This window comes from Neolamprologus brichardi, chromosome 3 (assembly GCF_056152115.1).
Source record: "Neolamprologus brichardi isolate AB-2024 chromosome 3, ASM5615211v1, whole genome shotgun sequence".
In the NCBI taxonomy this organism is placed as follows: Eukaryota; Metazoa; Chordata; class Actinopteri; order Cichliformes; family Cichlidae; genus Neolamprologus; species Neolamprologus brichardi.
Window position 1 is genome coordinate 46596944 of NC_142106.1, and position 14230 is coordinate 46611173.

Consider the following 14230-nt stretch of genomic DNA (forward strand, 5'->3'; position numbering starts at 1 on the left):
ACCACAGTTGCACCCGGTAAACATAACCTTGTCTGTTTCCTCCTAAATCTAAACATCCCTGAGTCTCTGGTAAGAACAAGATATTGCTAGACATCTTACAAACATGAAGACACAATTACAGATAAAACATCCGAATAAGCAAGAATGCTTATACAGATTTATATCATGTATGCAAATCACACATGATACATGACACCAACTGTCATGTAGTTACAACTACATTTATAGTTGTAACTAAAGCCCAAAATTCATTAGCTTTTTGAACCACCTGTAGCAGTATTAACTCAAAGTAATTATTTTTGTAAAGGGTAAACAGACTGGTTCATATATATAATGCTTTTCTACTCTTAACAGTGCACTAAAAGCACTTTTACAACTTGCCTCATTCACACAAACATTTTTTTCTACGCTTGTCCAATGCAGACCACAGCAGACCACAGCAGATGGGGATCAAACCACCAACCTTCCAATTAGTAGGTGACCTGCTCTACCTTCTGAGCCACAGCCAGGAAGTAGAGCTGTGTGACTCTACCAGTCTCTTACAATTTGGGATTTTTGCAAATTCTCTGATTATTAACAGTCTGTTGGGACATCCACTGTTGGGAACACTGTGGCATTAACATGCACCCAAATGCACCAGGCCAACAACCTGCCAAAAAAACCTGCTCCTTTATAGAGATTATCACACTTGCTGATGATCAGTTAATCAAGCGCATTTCATTAACAGCACTTGGCTGCTATTCACCATCTCAATTCCTATGGAAGCAGCAACAACTTCCAGTGTGGAAACAGGCTGTAGCTAGTTTTTCACAGGACTGCACAGAGTTCTGGGAAAACTTTCTTTCATATGACTATAAATATAAGATTATTGCTTATTAACAAAGCAATGGAAAGGACATGAAATGTGTAATAATTATGTATAAAGTGAATATTTGTTAAATTGTGTAGGAAAGCTTATATAAAGCGAATCAATTCTGTGTGTAACAATAAAACCAAAAATGTTAAAGGTCTGTTCTTAAAGAAAGTAAAGTGTCAGAATTGCTGTGAGGCAAAGCAGGGACGGTACTGAAGCAGGAATCCTTCAGTACCGTGAAAAGGTCCACAAGATCCCAATCCCAGGTGCAAGTGATTCCTCTCACAAGGCTGCTCTCCACTTCAACTTACTCAGTATTTACAATTTTCTCTCCACTCTCTCTACATGCAGTGTTGGGAAGGTTACTTTTAAAATGTATTCCATTACAGATTACAGAATACATGCCCCAAAATGTATTCTGTAACGTATTCCGTTACGTTACTCGATGCGAGTAACATATTCTGAATACTTTGGATTACTTAATATATTATCATGCTGTTTACAACTACATGAATGTACTATTGCTGTGATTTATTACTGTTACTGAAGGTCCGCGGCTCCGAACCATAGTAAAGGGACCTCTGGCTAATACGGTGGGTTCGTGTCGGGCTCATAGCTGAAAAATAGCTTTACTTTGTTGTCTGGGTCAACTTTGCTTGGAGAGACAGAGAGAGGCGTTGAAAGGCTGCTCCAACAGAACTTATTGTTTTGGAGGAAAACACGAACACAGCGTACAGTCGAGTCTTAATAGCTTACTTACAACTGGGCTCGTCAGGCTCTCTTCTTGGCTGCAGTGGTTATTATTATATTTACATGCTTCCAGCTCCCATTTCTGCTCAACGATAACTCGTAATTTTCCTTTTTCTCCCTCCCTCGCTCACAGACACATAACGTGTATGGCAGTCCATTCTCCCTGCAGCACGAACTACACTGCCTATGATGCTACATTCTTTAGAGCTATACCTGTAGCATTCTGCCTATTAGCTTAGCACAACAACAACAACAAAAAGGCCTCTCTTACCCAGGAAACACGCAGAGAGAGAGCGTCACCCTGTAACCATGGCAACCGTAACGCTGGCACCTGGAACAACAGAACGTAGCTGTCAAACAAAACCCAAACAGTCCTGACCCGCCACAATATGAAACAGGGAAGTACCGCCGTGTAATCCATTTATTTCAACAAAGTAACTGTATTCTAAATACCACCTTTTTAAACGGTAACTGTAACGGAATACAGTTACTCATATTTTGTATTTTAAATACGTAACGGCGGTACATGTATTCTGTTACTCCCCAACACTGTCTACATGTTCCTGTACATATGCAATGCCATAAATTAATACCATAACCATATTTACACTGACAGTAGTCCTTCAACAATCCAGCACTGACTGAAGCTCAGCCACTCCCCTAAGTCGTGGCTCTTAACAAGATCAACACAGGTACATGATTGCCAGCAAGTATCCAGAACCAAAAGTTGGGAAATCTTCACTGAGTCCCGCTGCTACACAATAACCAACATACTCAGATACACATGCACACACAGAAACATACAAACTGGGATAGACGAGCAATAAGGTGGCTAATGTTGGTGGCTAATCTAAGCTTTACATCACTTGTACTTTCCCATGCTGTCAAGCTGATAGTGACATCACGGGTCTAGTCCAATCGTCTAGACCTTTAAATCTCACTGCACATTTGTCACTCTCGTGCAATCTACTTCTTCCCCATTACCATTTCTCACTTGTCACTCAGGCTCCATTCAAACTTCCATCGTCATCTCACCAGCGTCTAGACTCCAGGGAGTCTTGTCCTAATTCCAATCACCGCTGGGATTCTGTTCTGCTGTGATGGGCCATCGGAGTCTAATTGCCAAAAACTTCAAACTGAATTCTGTACATCAATAAATCACATTAAATTCCCTCTAATTATCGCTACTTATTGAACTTTTTTTGTTTTTGTAATATAATCATATTTATTGCTCCTGCTGTCTCTATGCTCTCCTTTTCTTTCTTGTCTTTCCATGCACCCCACAACCAGTCACAGAAGATGACTTCCCCTCCGTTAGCATCTTTCTGATTAGGCCTTTTACTGTTAAAATTGAGTTCTTGTTCCCCACTGTTGCCAAGTGCTTGCTGCTAGATTATCCTATCCCTGAGGTTCTGTTGATAATATTGTTGGGCCTTTACTTCACAATATTTAGCAACTTGAGATTCTTTCAACACTTTGCAATTCTGGGCGCAAACTGGACTTTCCCTCCTTGTGGCATCTATCATATGAAAGAGACTTTGACAAATGACAGATATTTTTAAATAGCAAGGATTCATATTGGATGGTTTACAATTACAGGTGAACGCCCCCTTTGATCATGGAAAGCCTGATTTGAAGGAAGAAATCCATAGGCAAAACTGATATTCAACGGAGTTTCATTTTTATATACCTAGAGCTGCAAACAAGTAGACCCAGGGTTTTACAGTCCCACAGTTTTGTAAAGAAATTGGGACGGTAATTCTCATGGAATTGTCGCAACATAAAAGCCCTGAAACTATAATCACTCTCAAAATGTTCCATGTTTTCCACATCACATCAATCTGAAATGGCAATTACTAAGGTTACCGCAGTTAAACCCTTCAGTTTTAAAAGCAAACCCTGAGACTAATAAAGACATGTTAAGCTTTTTGATTTTGTACAGTGTTTTTATGGATTTAACTCTATGATGAGCAAAAATAATACCTGCTATATTAGAAAAACATGCCAAAGGTGAACTCTTGTTTACATATAACCCCAAATACTCCAAAACCACAGAGTCATAGTTTAATTCAGCCTCCAAGTGTAATTGGATACGAGAACAGATGCAGGGAGTGGAGCTATTACTTTGTGAGATCAAATGTGAACTCTGACCCTTTGGCCAGCTGGCAACCAATACACAGAGGGACGGATGTCACGCATGCTTTTTTTTTAAAGGTCATCTTATTGTTTCTATCAGTTAAATTAAAGAAAAAGTTAAGTTAAAGAAATAAATATAAATTAGAACGTATGACCAACTCATTCAACTCATTCTCGTTCACTTTATCTGACACAAAGTTACTAAACATGTCCATGGTACTCATAAATATAACAAATAGAATAAAACAGATAAGCAATAAGCAACTAAATCTAACTCAGAAAATGTCAGTGTGTATGTAAGTTTAATGCATAAATGTATTTTCAGCATATTTCCCACCCGAACATAAAAGCTATAGACTCAACAGTGGTTAAGCAAGTTACTAAGTGACCATCAGGAGTTGCTGATTATCAGTCTATGCCCTGACATCAGCAGATAAAGTCGCGAAGACTAAACCACTGCACCACTACGTCAGTTGTGGATCACTGTGACACTGATCACGGTCGAATTCAGTGTGAAACCAACAAGAAACACACAATGTTGTTAACAATAACGGCAGTGATTTTAGGCAGTGCCGTCATGTTGGAACTCTTTATTTAGATGGATGGAGTGATGCAAGCTCAGTACAGCTGCAGGACAGCAGATGGCACCGCTGCATCGTCCTGTGGTTCGTACTTGGCACCGAGACTCGTCCACGTTGTTCTCACTGTCTGACTTCGCTCCAGTTCCCCTCCCTCTATCCCTCCCTCACTCTCTCTTCCTCGGTTTACAGTATACACCTATCTATCTCCCACAAGCATCAGCAGTCTCTTCATCAGTCTCCGCGTTACGGGCGCTAGTACGGCGTAAAGCATGGCACCTCTCCGTCCCGAAGAACCGGGTTCAGCCGCTGCGTACCTCTGCGTCTTTCTGTTGACCGTCTCGGCCTGGATGGCACTACCGGGACCCGTGCGCTGTGGCAGCGTGGCTTTAAACCGGCGAGGCTGGGAGGATCGCACGTTTGACTTGAACGGCGGAGAAAGAGGCTTCCTGCCGGGCCAGAAAGCAGTCGGGGCGGGGAGCACACCCCGCTTCAGAAGAGCCCTGTCCTGGGATAAACAAATGTCCCTGCTCAGCAGCTCGTTCGTGCTCAAAGGGGATGCGACCCACAACCAGGCGATGGTCCACTGGACAGGAGAGAACAGCAGCGTAAGTAGCCTCTCTCCTCATCCTGTCCCGTCTCGAGCCACTGGTTCATGCACCATCCCTATAGCCCCTTCTTTGTCACCTTCCACCATCCGTCACTCCAGCGTCAGCGCACATCACTAAAAACAAGTTATTGTTCTCGCAGTAGGCTGCTGCTGCTGCGGCTGCTGCAGACGCACACTGCGCGCCTCTCAGGGAGGAGAGGCACGGTGTGGTTTTTATGCACCCAGGTGGTCCACCTGGAGGCGCCGCGGATGTTTAAAGGCTCCGGGCTTTGTTGAAGCATCGGGACTTTTTAATGGCTTCGTGCAGGGGGTGGGGGTGGCTCAGGGTCACGAACATCTTGTTATTGTCTGTTTATTCTGCTCAGAGAAAGTCAAACATTCATAATGGAACGTATTATTCCGGATTCCTTTCTATGAACTCCCTTTTTTTTCGTACGTAACGTAATTGAAGTAAAAGGAAGAAATGGCTCATTTTAATTTGGGGCAGAGGCCAACCGGATGGGAGGCGGTTTAATGTTCACTTAGTGCCCCGGGTCCCCTGACCCCAATTTGAATTACAACCTCCCGTGCCATTGTGTACCACGACATTAGGAAGTCCAAGGACGCACCGAGAGCACGGAGCCAGTGTGGAGACAAGGGGTGCGCGCTAAACAGACAGCTGGGTACTTGATTTAGTTACATGAAGCCATGACTGAAATATTGATGGAGCCTTTTATTCATGAATTTTGCAGTGGCTTGTTTATTTGTGGTTTGGAACCCAGTTTGGCTTAAACGAAAATGGATGTCTTAGTCTAGGCAACTTTTTTACGCCTTCACCGCCACTGTGGGTTTAAATAAAGCACACGTAGGGCCGATTTCAGACATTTGTGGCATATATATGATATAGATCCCTCTGACAGCATCGTTAACAATGCTGTCAGAGGGGTCAAAATAGCAAAACCCATAGCCTACATAGACATGTTTTAGATGATCTGTGTTGTGGGTGAAACAGCCCAAAGTATGATACAGCTATTCTAAGAACATACTGTGTTTTTTCTTAGCCTTCACTTCAATCACAGCAGCTACACTAAACAAGAGTAGTCTTTGTGATGTATATTGACAGAGGCTGGGTGGGGAGGTGGAAAATGGTGTCTGGTGGGGACATCACTTAGAATGAGAGCCTTTTTGTCAGACTATCACATTAAATGTGTCCCTAGAAGTAGCTGTAACCACTCCTGGGGGTGGAAAAATAACGTGAAGTAGGAATTTCCTGAACTTTCATAACAAATTGATTGCTAAATAACATAATGTAACAAATGTAGGATTATGGAGGCTAAGGAGAATTTAAAGGTGATGCAGGCAGCTCTGCTTGTTGGTGGGTAGAAATGCAAGTAGAATTTAAGGTCAGTGCCAGTAGCTGGAACTCTTGAAAGCACATACTGGTGTTTGCTGCGGGAGAGAGATGGAATGATGATTTGAATGCAAGTGTCCTAAATTTTTAAGTAGAATTTTTAAGTAGTTTAATCTGTACTTTGTCTCCAGCTATGTGTTGTTGTTGTTGTTGTTGTTTTAAACTTTTCTAAAGGATTACTTGTGAAAACCAAGTCTAAGCCTTAAGCTTCCATATGGGTTTTTCCAGTTGCTGTGTTCGGCTAAATTCAGCCTACAATGATGTTTTTCTGTTCTTTTATTTAGCAGGTTGAAAATGGTTGGTTTTAAATGGTTTCTATAAAAATTCTGCTTGTGAGAACTGCTTTTGATGTGAAGTTTTTATTCTAATTGGAAAGGATGAACTAACATGCTAGGCTTGATTTCATTGGGAATTTTAGCACTAATTAGCTTAACTTAATGGTGGCATTAAAGCAGCTAGATGTCACTCTTTTGCCAAGATTATCAAAGCCCTGATAAATAATATATATGATAATTAATATATCTTTTTTTAAATCTTTTTTTTCTAAAATCAATAACACAACAAATCAAAGCAAAAATAAATTAATTTATTCAGACAACAGTACATTTTACTGATTCTTTAGTAAATATAGTTTTTAATTTCCGTTTGAGATCAGAGTCTGGTTTGAAATAATGAATGTGCTAAAACAAACAGTCCAAAATCACTATTGAGAGCAACTCGCCACAAATCAGTAATGACTTGTGGGATTATACTACTTTGGCATTTAAGACGGGGCATTTAAGTAATAAAAAATTGACATTCTCCCAGTGGACTCAAGCCTATCTTGCAATGAACTTCCTGTCTTCATCTCTTCTTCTTCTTCTTTTTTTTAATCGAGGCAATGTATCCTCGGGGATCTTAGCGCTCAGACTCTGCCAGCCATTGGAACTCCAAGTTTGACTTATCTTCAATTAACTTGGTGTGGGTATGTACTCTGAAAGGTCGATGAGACTGAGTTCATCCCAGCCTAATAAACACAGAAAAATGGTGCCATTCAATTTCCCTAAGGCTGACATTTATGAACAGCAAGCAGATTGATGGAAGGGAAAAATGAATTTCTGCCTCTCTTCATGTTTCATGATGTCATTTTTGCATCTTTGATGTTCCAAATGTAATTCCTTGATGAAACGGTCAGGGGTGCAGAAGACTTCAATCTCGATGATGGCTTGTCAGAGATGTAATAGAGACCACCTAGCAGTTAAAAAAAGGATAACATGCACACCTTCCTTTAGTTATTCAGGCTAATTATTGCAGGTAATGTGTATATGCTGTTCTGGGCCCCGTCAACTTCTGGCCAGACTACAAAGTGTTTTTTAGACTTATTCAGGTACCTTTATAGTAAAAGTGCTGTCATTAAAAATAGTTTGCTCTGTGTACTCTCTTCTGTCCCCGTGGCAACTGTCACTTTACTTGGGCAATCCCTGATTGGTCAATTGATGGCTTAAAGCATAAAAGAGCCTTCCCTCAGGCTACCGAGGTGTCTTTGAAGAACAGAGAACACAGTTATATGTGTGAGAGGCTGCTTTAGAACAACAGAGCAGTGAGGAGAGGTGGAATTTAGATCCAGACAGAATCAGTGCAGCAGTAAAAATGATTTTCAGTCCAAGTTCTACCTAATTGGTATTTAATAATCCAAAACGGAACATGTTAAAGGTCACAGCTCCTTGAAAATATTCATGAATCACAAAAAACTGAGAAGATAAAATAATACCAAAATAAAGAAATAAATGAACCACTACTACTTAGCTGATTATCCAGTGTATTATATGTCTGCATCTCCCATTAAGTAAATACAGTGTACAAGTGTAGTTTTTTTTACCTGTTTACTGACACATACATGTATTCCAATTATAGTTATATATAGGGATGGGTACCAGTATCTGTCATAAACGGTAGTAACCATACCGAAAAGCAGCGCACATTTCGGTGCTTTATTTCGGTGCTTTTTTTTCCTGAGCTGTGATACGCTTTAGATTCTAGCCAATCATTTTACGTTTCCGAGGATAGTAGGCGGGTCCAGGTACGTACGTTCTTTTAGAGCAGAGCTACAGATTAAAAATGCCCAAGGCGAAGAGGTCAAAAGTCTGGCTGTACTTCACAGCAAAAGATGCAAACTCAGCAGCCTGCAACAAGTGCTTTAAGCTGATACTGTGATACTGTCAAAGGAGGTAACACCTCGAATCCGATGAAACACCTGGTGACGCATATCGGTTTTTTTTTAAAAGCCGAGAAATGCGCCGTATTTGATAGCTTGCTGCGAGACCTCACACCGAGCACATCTACTGCGGGTGTGGTGCCTGTTATCGGACCCGGAGTTAGCAACAACCCCCAAAAACCGGAGGAGTACAGTACAGTGCCAGTGTAGCAGAAAATGATGACGGATGATGATGGCAGCAGCAGCCGTTCTTCTCTGCGTGAGTAGCTTCATGTTGTTCGTGTGTAATTTACGTTGAGTAGGCTAACCACGTTATTACATTAATGCATGTAAGGTGAACTAGCAAACATCATCATAGCTACATGCGGCTGTCTTCTTGTTTGATGGCAGATACTCCCTTCACCCTGGCCAAAAAGGCTAAAATGACCAAAGAAAAAGTGGAAAACAGTTAAACATGAGAGGTTTTTGGACAAAGTTTGTGTTTTTTCCATTGTTTAAGCACTGCTTCCAGCCAAGAGTGATACCATATATGCCCCATAGCTGCAGAAAAGGCTAACATTGTTATCTTTTTACAAAATAACAGCTGAACATGAGAGGTTTTTGGACCAATTTTGTGTTCTCCATTCTTTAAGCACCGGTTTGAGCACCATTTAAGCACCGGCACCGTTTCAAAAGTACCGGTTTGGCACCGGTATCGGATAAAACCTAAACGATACCCATCCCTAGTTATGTAACAGACTTGGATATAATGTGTAAAATGCGAGCTTTCATTTGAGGATATGGTAAATGGCCTGTACTTGTATAGCGCTTTTACTAGTCCCTAAGGACTCCAAAGCGCTTCACACTACATTCAGTCATTCACCCATTCACACACTGGTGATGGTAAGCTACATTGTAGCCACAGCTGCCCTGGGGCGCACTGACAGAGGCGAGGCTGCCGGACACTGGCGCCACTGGGCCCTCTGACCACCAGGCAAAAGAAGTCCATTGTCCAAACTTGAAAGTTGCATTTTGATGGTTTATTTATCCAGTTTGGCAAGCAATAACAAGATCCAATTTTTTTGTTACCTCCTGCTGCTTCTCCTGCTCTGGTAAAAAACCATAGGCCCACCCCAGTGCATGCTGGTCCTATACCAGTTGCTTTATTTATAGAAAACAAAATGGCCCTACAGCTCTTCCTGACTAATTTAACAAAGTAACATCAAACAAACTTTGAAACAAAATATTAACCAACAAATAACTTATAAATAAACCCCAAAATATAAGTAAACTAACAACATACTTTAACTAATTTCAAAATAATAAAAAATAAGAACAAATAGCTCCAACATTATGTTTTAACCAATAAGACTTCAGACTGACAATAAAGATCACAGATACATCAGGAAAGTGTTTGCCTCATAGGTTAAGGTATCTGAATTTTATACAACTGAAGTTCTTCTAGAAGCCAGAGGATCTGCTCCCTGCGGATTATTAAAAGAAGGCAGGTTTAGGGAAGCTCTGAACTGGAGTCACTTTGGATGGAGTGATTATACCAGACTTCTGAATGATGGAAACCTCCATTATTGAAAGCACTCTCTTTATGATTTTCTCTCTCGGCTCTCACTCGTTGACTTGCTGACTAGCCTGGGGGAATTCTGTGTTTATTTCTCTCCCTTTATTTCTAGGTCCTCTCTGTGGTGATGTGAAGCATTAATGTCTACATGTGTGTCCCTGATGTGCGGATCTGTCCTGGCTGGGAAACAGCCCTCAATATTTAGTGGAGTTTCTCTATAAACTTTTTGTGGATTGATTGTTTTGTGGCAATAACATCGGCATGTCAGTCACACTGCTTTTAAATTTGCAAGCCTATGTGTGCTGTTGTTGATTTTTTTATTTATTTTAATTTATACAGCTCCAAATCACAACAACAGTCGCCTCAAGGCATTTTATATTGTAAGGTAGACCCTACAATAACACATAAAGAAAAAAACTCCAACAATCATATGACCCCCTATGAGACAGCACTTTGGCAACAGTGGGAAGGAAAAACTCTCTTTTACCAGGAAGAAACCTCCAGCAGAACCAGGCTCAGGACAGCCGTCTCACCGGTTGAGGTGAGAGAAGACCACTTTGAAGACCATTGTGGTCTGAAAACTCTTGCTCACTCTGTCTTTAAACCTAACCCTAATCCTAAGGCCACATTTTGGAGTAAAGCAGAATTTATATATTTTTTGTTGTATGCTGAATGTTGCAGCATGGTCATGCGGTGATTAGCACTGTTCATTTGTAGCAATAAACTTGTAGGTTCAATTCCGCCATTTGTCCTGGGTGGACTGTGTGGGCTTTGCCTGCACTCCCCTGTATACGTTGGTACCCCAGCTTCCTCCCACAGCTTGCAGTTAGTAGGGTTAGGTAAACTGGTGATTCGAAGTTGCTCTTAAGTTTAAATGGTTGTCGGTTTCTCTATGCTAATCTGTGACTGACTGGAAAGCTGTCCACAATGTACGTATGGAACAATTTGGACAGTGTTGGGGAGTAATGGAATACATGTACCAGCTTTATGTATTTAAGATACAAAATATGAGTAACTGTATTCCATTACAGTCACTGTTTAAAAAGGTGGTATTCAGAATACAGTTACTTTGTTGAAATAAATTGATTACACGGCGGTCTTTTCCTGTTTCGTATGTTAGGCTATTCTCTCTCTATTTTTGGTAATTCCACGCCGAGGCTCTAATGCCTTTGTCTCAATCTCACGGCCCATGTCACTTCTACTTGCAGCCCGCATAATGACATGAAAAAATATTTTTACAAATGATTTATGCTACGTCCACACGTACCCGGGTATTTTTTGAAAATGCAGATGCGTTTGCACCTTTCGTCCACATGTAAACGGCATTTTCGGTCACTGAAAATGGAGATTTTTAAAAACTTCGGCCAGGGTGGATATTTTTGAAAACTCCATTTTTGCATTTACGTGTGGACGAGAAAAACGGAGAAAACGCAGCGTCAAAGGTGTGCGCGTTTTTTGACGTCACACTGTGCGCCACGTTATTGTCTTAGTGAAATGAATTTCTACAATACTGTTACTGTTAATTGTACTCTCTGCAGTGTTTAAATGCTTACATATACACACACAGTTACTATCCCTCCACACATACGACTCGGTTCTGCTTCTATGCCCCAGCTTTGTTTACTATTTCCCACTGAGGCTTCTAGACTTCTGATTGGCCAACATTTCTGCACGGTTAGGAATATATTGCCACCTGCTGCTTTGTTCCTAGCAGCGTTTTCCTTCATTTCTGCGTTTACGTGTGGACGGGATTATTTTTTAAAACGAAAATGGAAAATCTCAGTTTTCAAAAATACCCGTGTACGTGTGGACATAGCATGTATATGAAGGCAATGGGCAGAGTGTTACAGGCCTCAGCAACGGTAGCTGGAGGCATGTAAATATAATAATAACCGCTGCAGCCAAAAAGAGTGCCTGACAAGCCAAGTTGTAAGTAAGCTATAAAGAATGGACTGTACACTGTGTTCATGTTTTCCAATAAGTTCAGTTGAAGTAGCCTTTCAACGTCTCTCTCTGTCTCTCGGTAGCAAAGTTGACCCAGACAAAATAAAGCTAGTTTTCGGCTACAAGCATGACACGGAACCCAACGTATTAGCCAGAGATCCCTTTACTACGGTTCGGAGCCGCGGACCGGTTTTATATACGCGCGGAATAGTTTGCTATACGAGATCGCTGCAAAAAGTGCAGCCTTACCTAATGTCCACCCTCCTCCTGTTACTCATTTTATATTAAGATTTAAAAATCTAGTTGGTGTTGGTATGGCGAGTAACCTTCAGTAATAGTAATAAAGCACAGAGCAATAGTACATTCATGTAGTTGTAAAATGCATGATGCATGATGTATATTAAGTAATCTAAAGTATTCAGAATATGTTACTCTTATTTAGTAACGTAAAGGAAAACGTCACAAAATACATTTTGGGGCATCTGTAGTGGTAAATGGCCTGTATTTGTACAGCGCTTTTACTAGTCCCGCCTAGGGACCCCAAAGCGCTTTACACGTCCAGTCATCCACCCATTCACTCTCACATTCACACACTGGTGGAGGCAAGCTACAGTTGTAGCCACAGCTGCCCTGCGGCAGACTGACAGAAGCGAGGCTGCCATATCGCGCCATCGGCCCTTCTGGCCAACACCACTAGGCGGTAGGTGAAGTGTCTTGCCCAAGGACACAACGACCGAGACTGTCCGAGCCAGGGCTCGAACTGGCAACCTTCCGATTACAAGGCGAACTCCCAACTCTTGAGCCACGATCGCCCCATATCAGTGGAATGCATTTATAGTGGAATGCATTTTAAAAGTAACCTTCCCAACACTGAATTTGGATGCAAGCCACATTACTAACTAGGGGTGCAACCAAATAATTTCTTATATAGAATATCAGTCAGATTTTGACTCAAAGTGACTGAGTGGAAATCTGTCACAATCTATTTAATTACATTTTACATTCCTCTGCCCAAAGCCGATGTACCACTTTCAGTAGCATGACTAAAAGTTATTTTCAGCTGCTTCCTTGTCACAAGGGTCCCACAGCAGTTGGCGCTGCATGTTTGAATTGGCACAGTTCTACACCAGATGCCCTTCCCAAAGCAAACCCAAAGGGGGATTTGTACCTCTGGCTGGAATTGAACCGGCAACCGTAGCGAATCTGTAGTAGCACAACTAAAAGTCCTAATGTCAACCTAAAGATGGCTCTAGATCAGGAGTCAAATTTAAGTCTAAGTGATGCACAGCTCCCCAAAGTGAGAAGCTTATAGCAGTGAATAGCTGTTTCCACTTACCTCTGTTATGCTCCTTGTCATTGCACATAGAATAACCACCTAAGTATACTCATCCTTCTTTTCACCATTTTCAGTCTATTCCTCAATTGATAGTATTAATGTCAATGTTATCGTCCACATTAACTGTTGTCTTTGCGTTGCATATTACAGAATATTAGGTAATACCACCTTTAACACACCATCCCCATTGGATACCTTGCTGACACCATCTTCAGATTGCACGCATCATTTCAGTCAGTTGGGTCCGGGGATTATCTGTCTGCTGCATACGTCTTATCTAAACATCACATTGGTTGAATTTAAATAGAGTATTTAGAGGGAGCCGGTTTCATAATAAGGTTGCTTTCCTTTATTTGCATGCAAAATCATGGCTCATGCAGGTGTGTACACATAGACACACACACATCCAAGCTGTAACAATACGTGGCCATATTTCTAACATGCACGTGCACACACACATTTGGGTCTCTTGGGTCCTGACTTAATGTGAAAGGCATTTGTTCACGCTTCACATACTGAACAGACAGGTTATTTGGCCCCTGGTCGTTCTGCGGTGGAAAATTGTTTGCACATCTGAGGAGAGCCCTTCTCGTCATTTATCTTGTCTGTCCTCATTGGTCCTGCTTAAAAAGATACTCCAAACCCCAGACTGTAAATCATCAGAGCTGTTTGCTCACTTCTCCTCTGTCTATGTTTAAAATGAATCCCACACTGTCTCCAAATTATAAAGTGCACTATCACCACAACATGCTTGCCAACCCGCAAGGCCTTCAGGACACATCTAAGCATGTCACAGTGTCACTCCACAGTATTGAATGGCTCCGGGCTTCATTGTCAATTGCTGCTTGCTGTGCATAATGCTACTGTAAAGGTTTGGACGATAT

The 14230-nt window shown here is 41.5% G+C and overlaps 1 protein-coding gene across 3 annotated transcripts in view; it reads left to right on the forward strand.

The window, feature by feature from the left end:
• The first annotated feature begins 4499 nt into the window (after positions 1-4499).
• Positions 4500-14230, forward strand: part of sorcs2 (sortilin-related VPS10 domain containing receptor 2) — a 375253-nt gene continuing 365522 nt past the window's right edge. For all 3 annotated transcript variants that reach the window (XM_087837752.1, XM_087837753.1, XM_087837754.1), the window contains exon 1: positions 4500-4925. In XM_087837752.1, the coding sequence (XP_087693878.1) occupies positions 4590-4925 (336 nt within the window). In that variant the 5' untranslated portion in view covers positions 4500-4589. The remainder of the gene's footprint in view (positions 4926-14230) is intronic.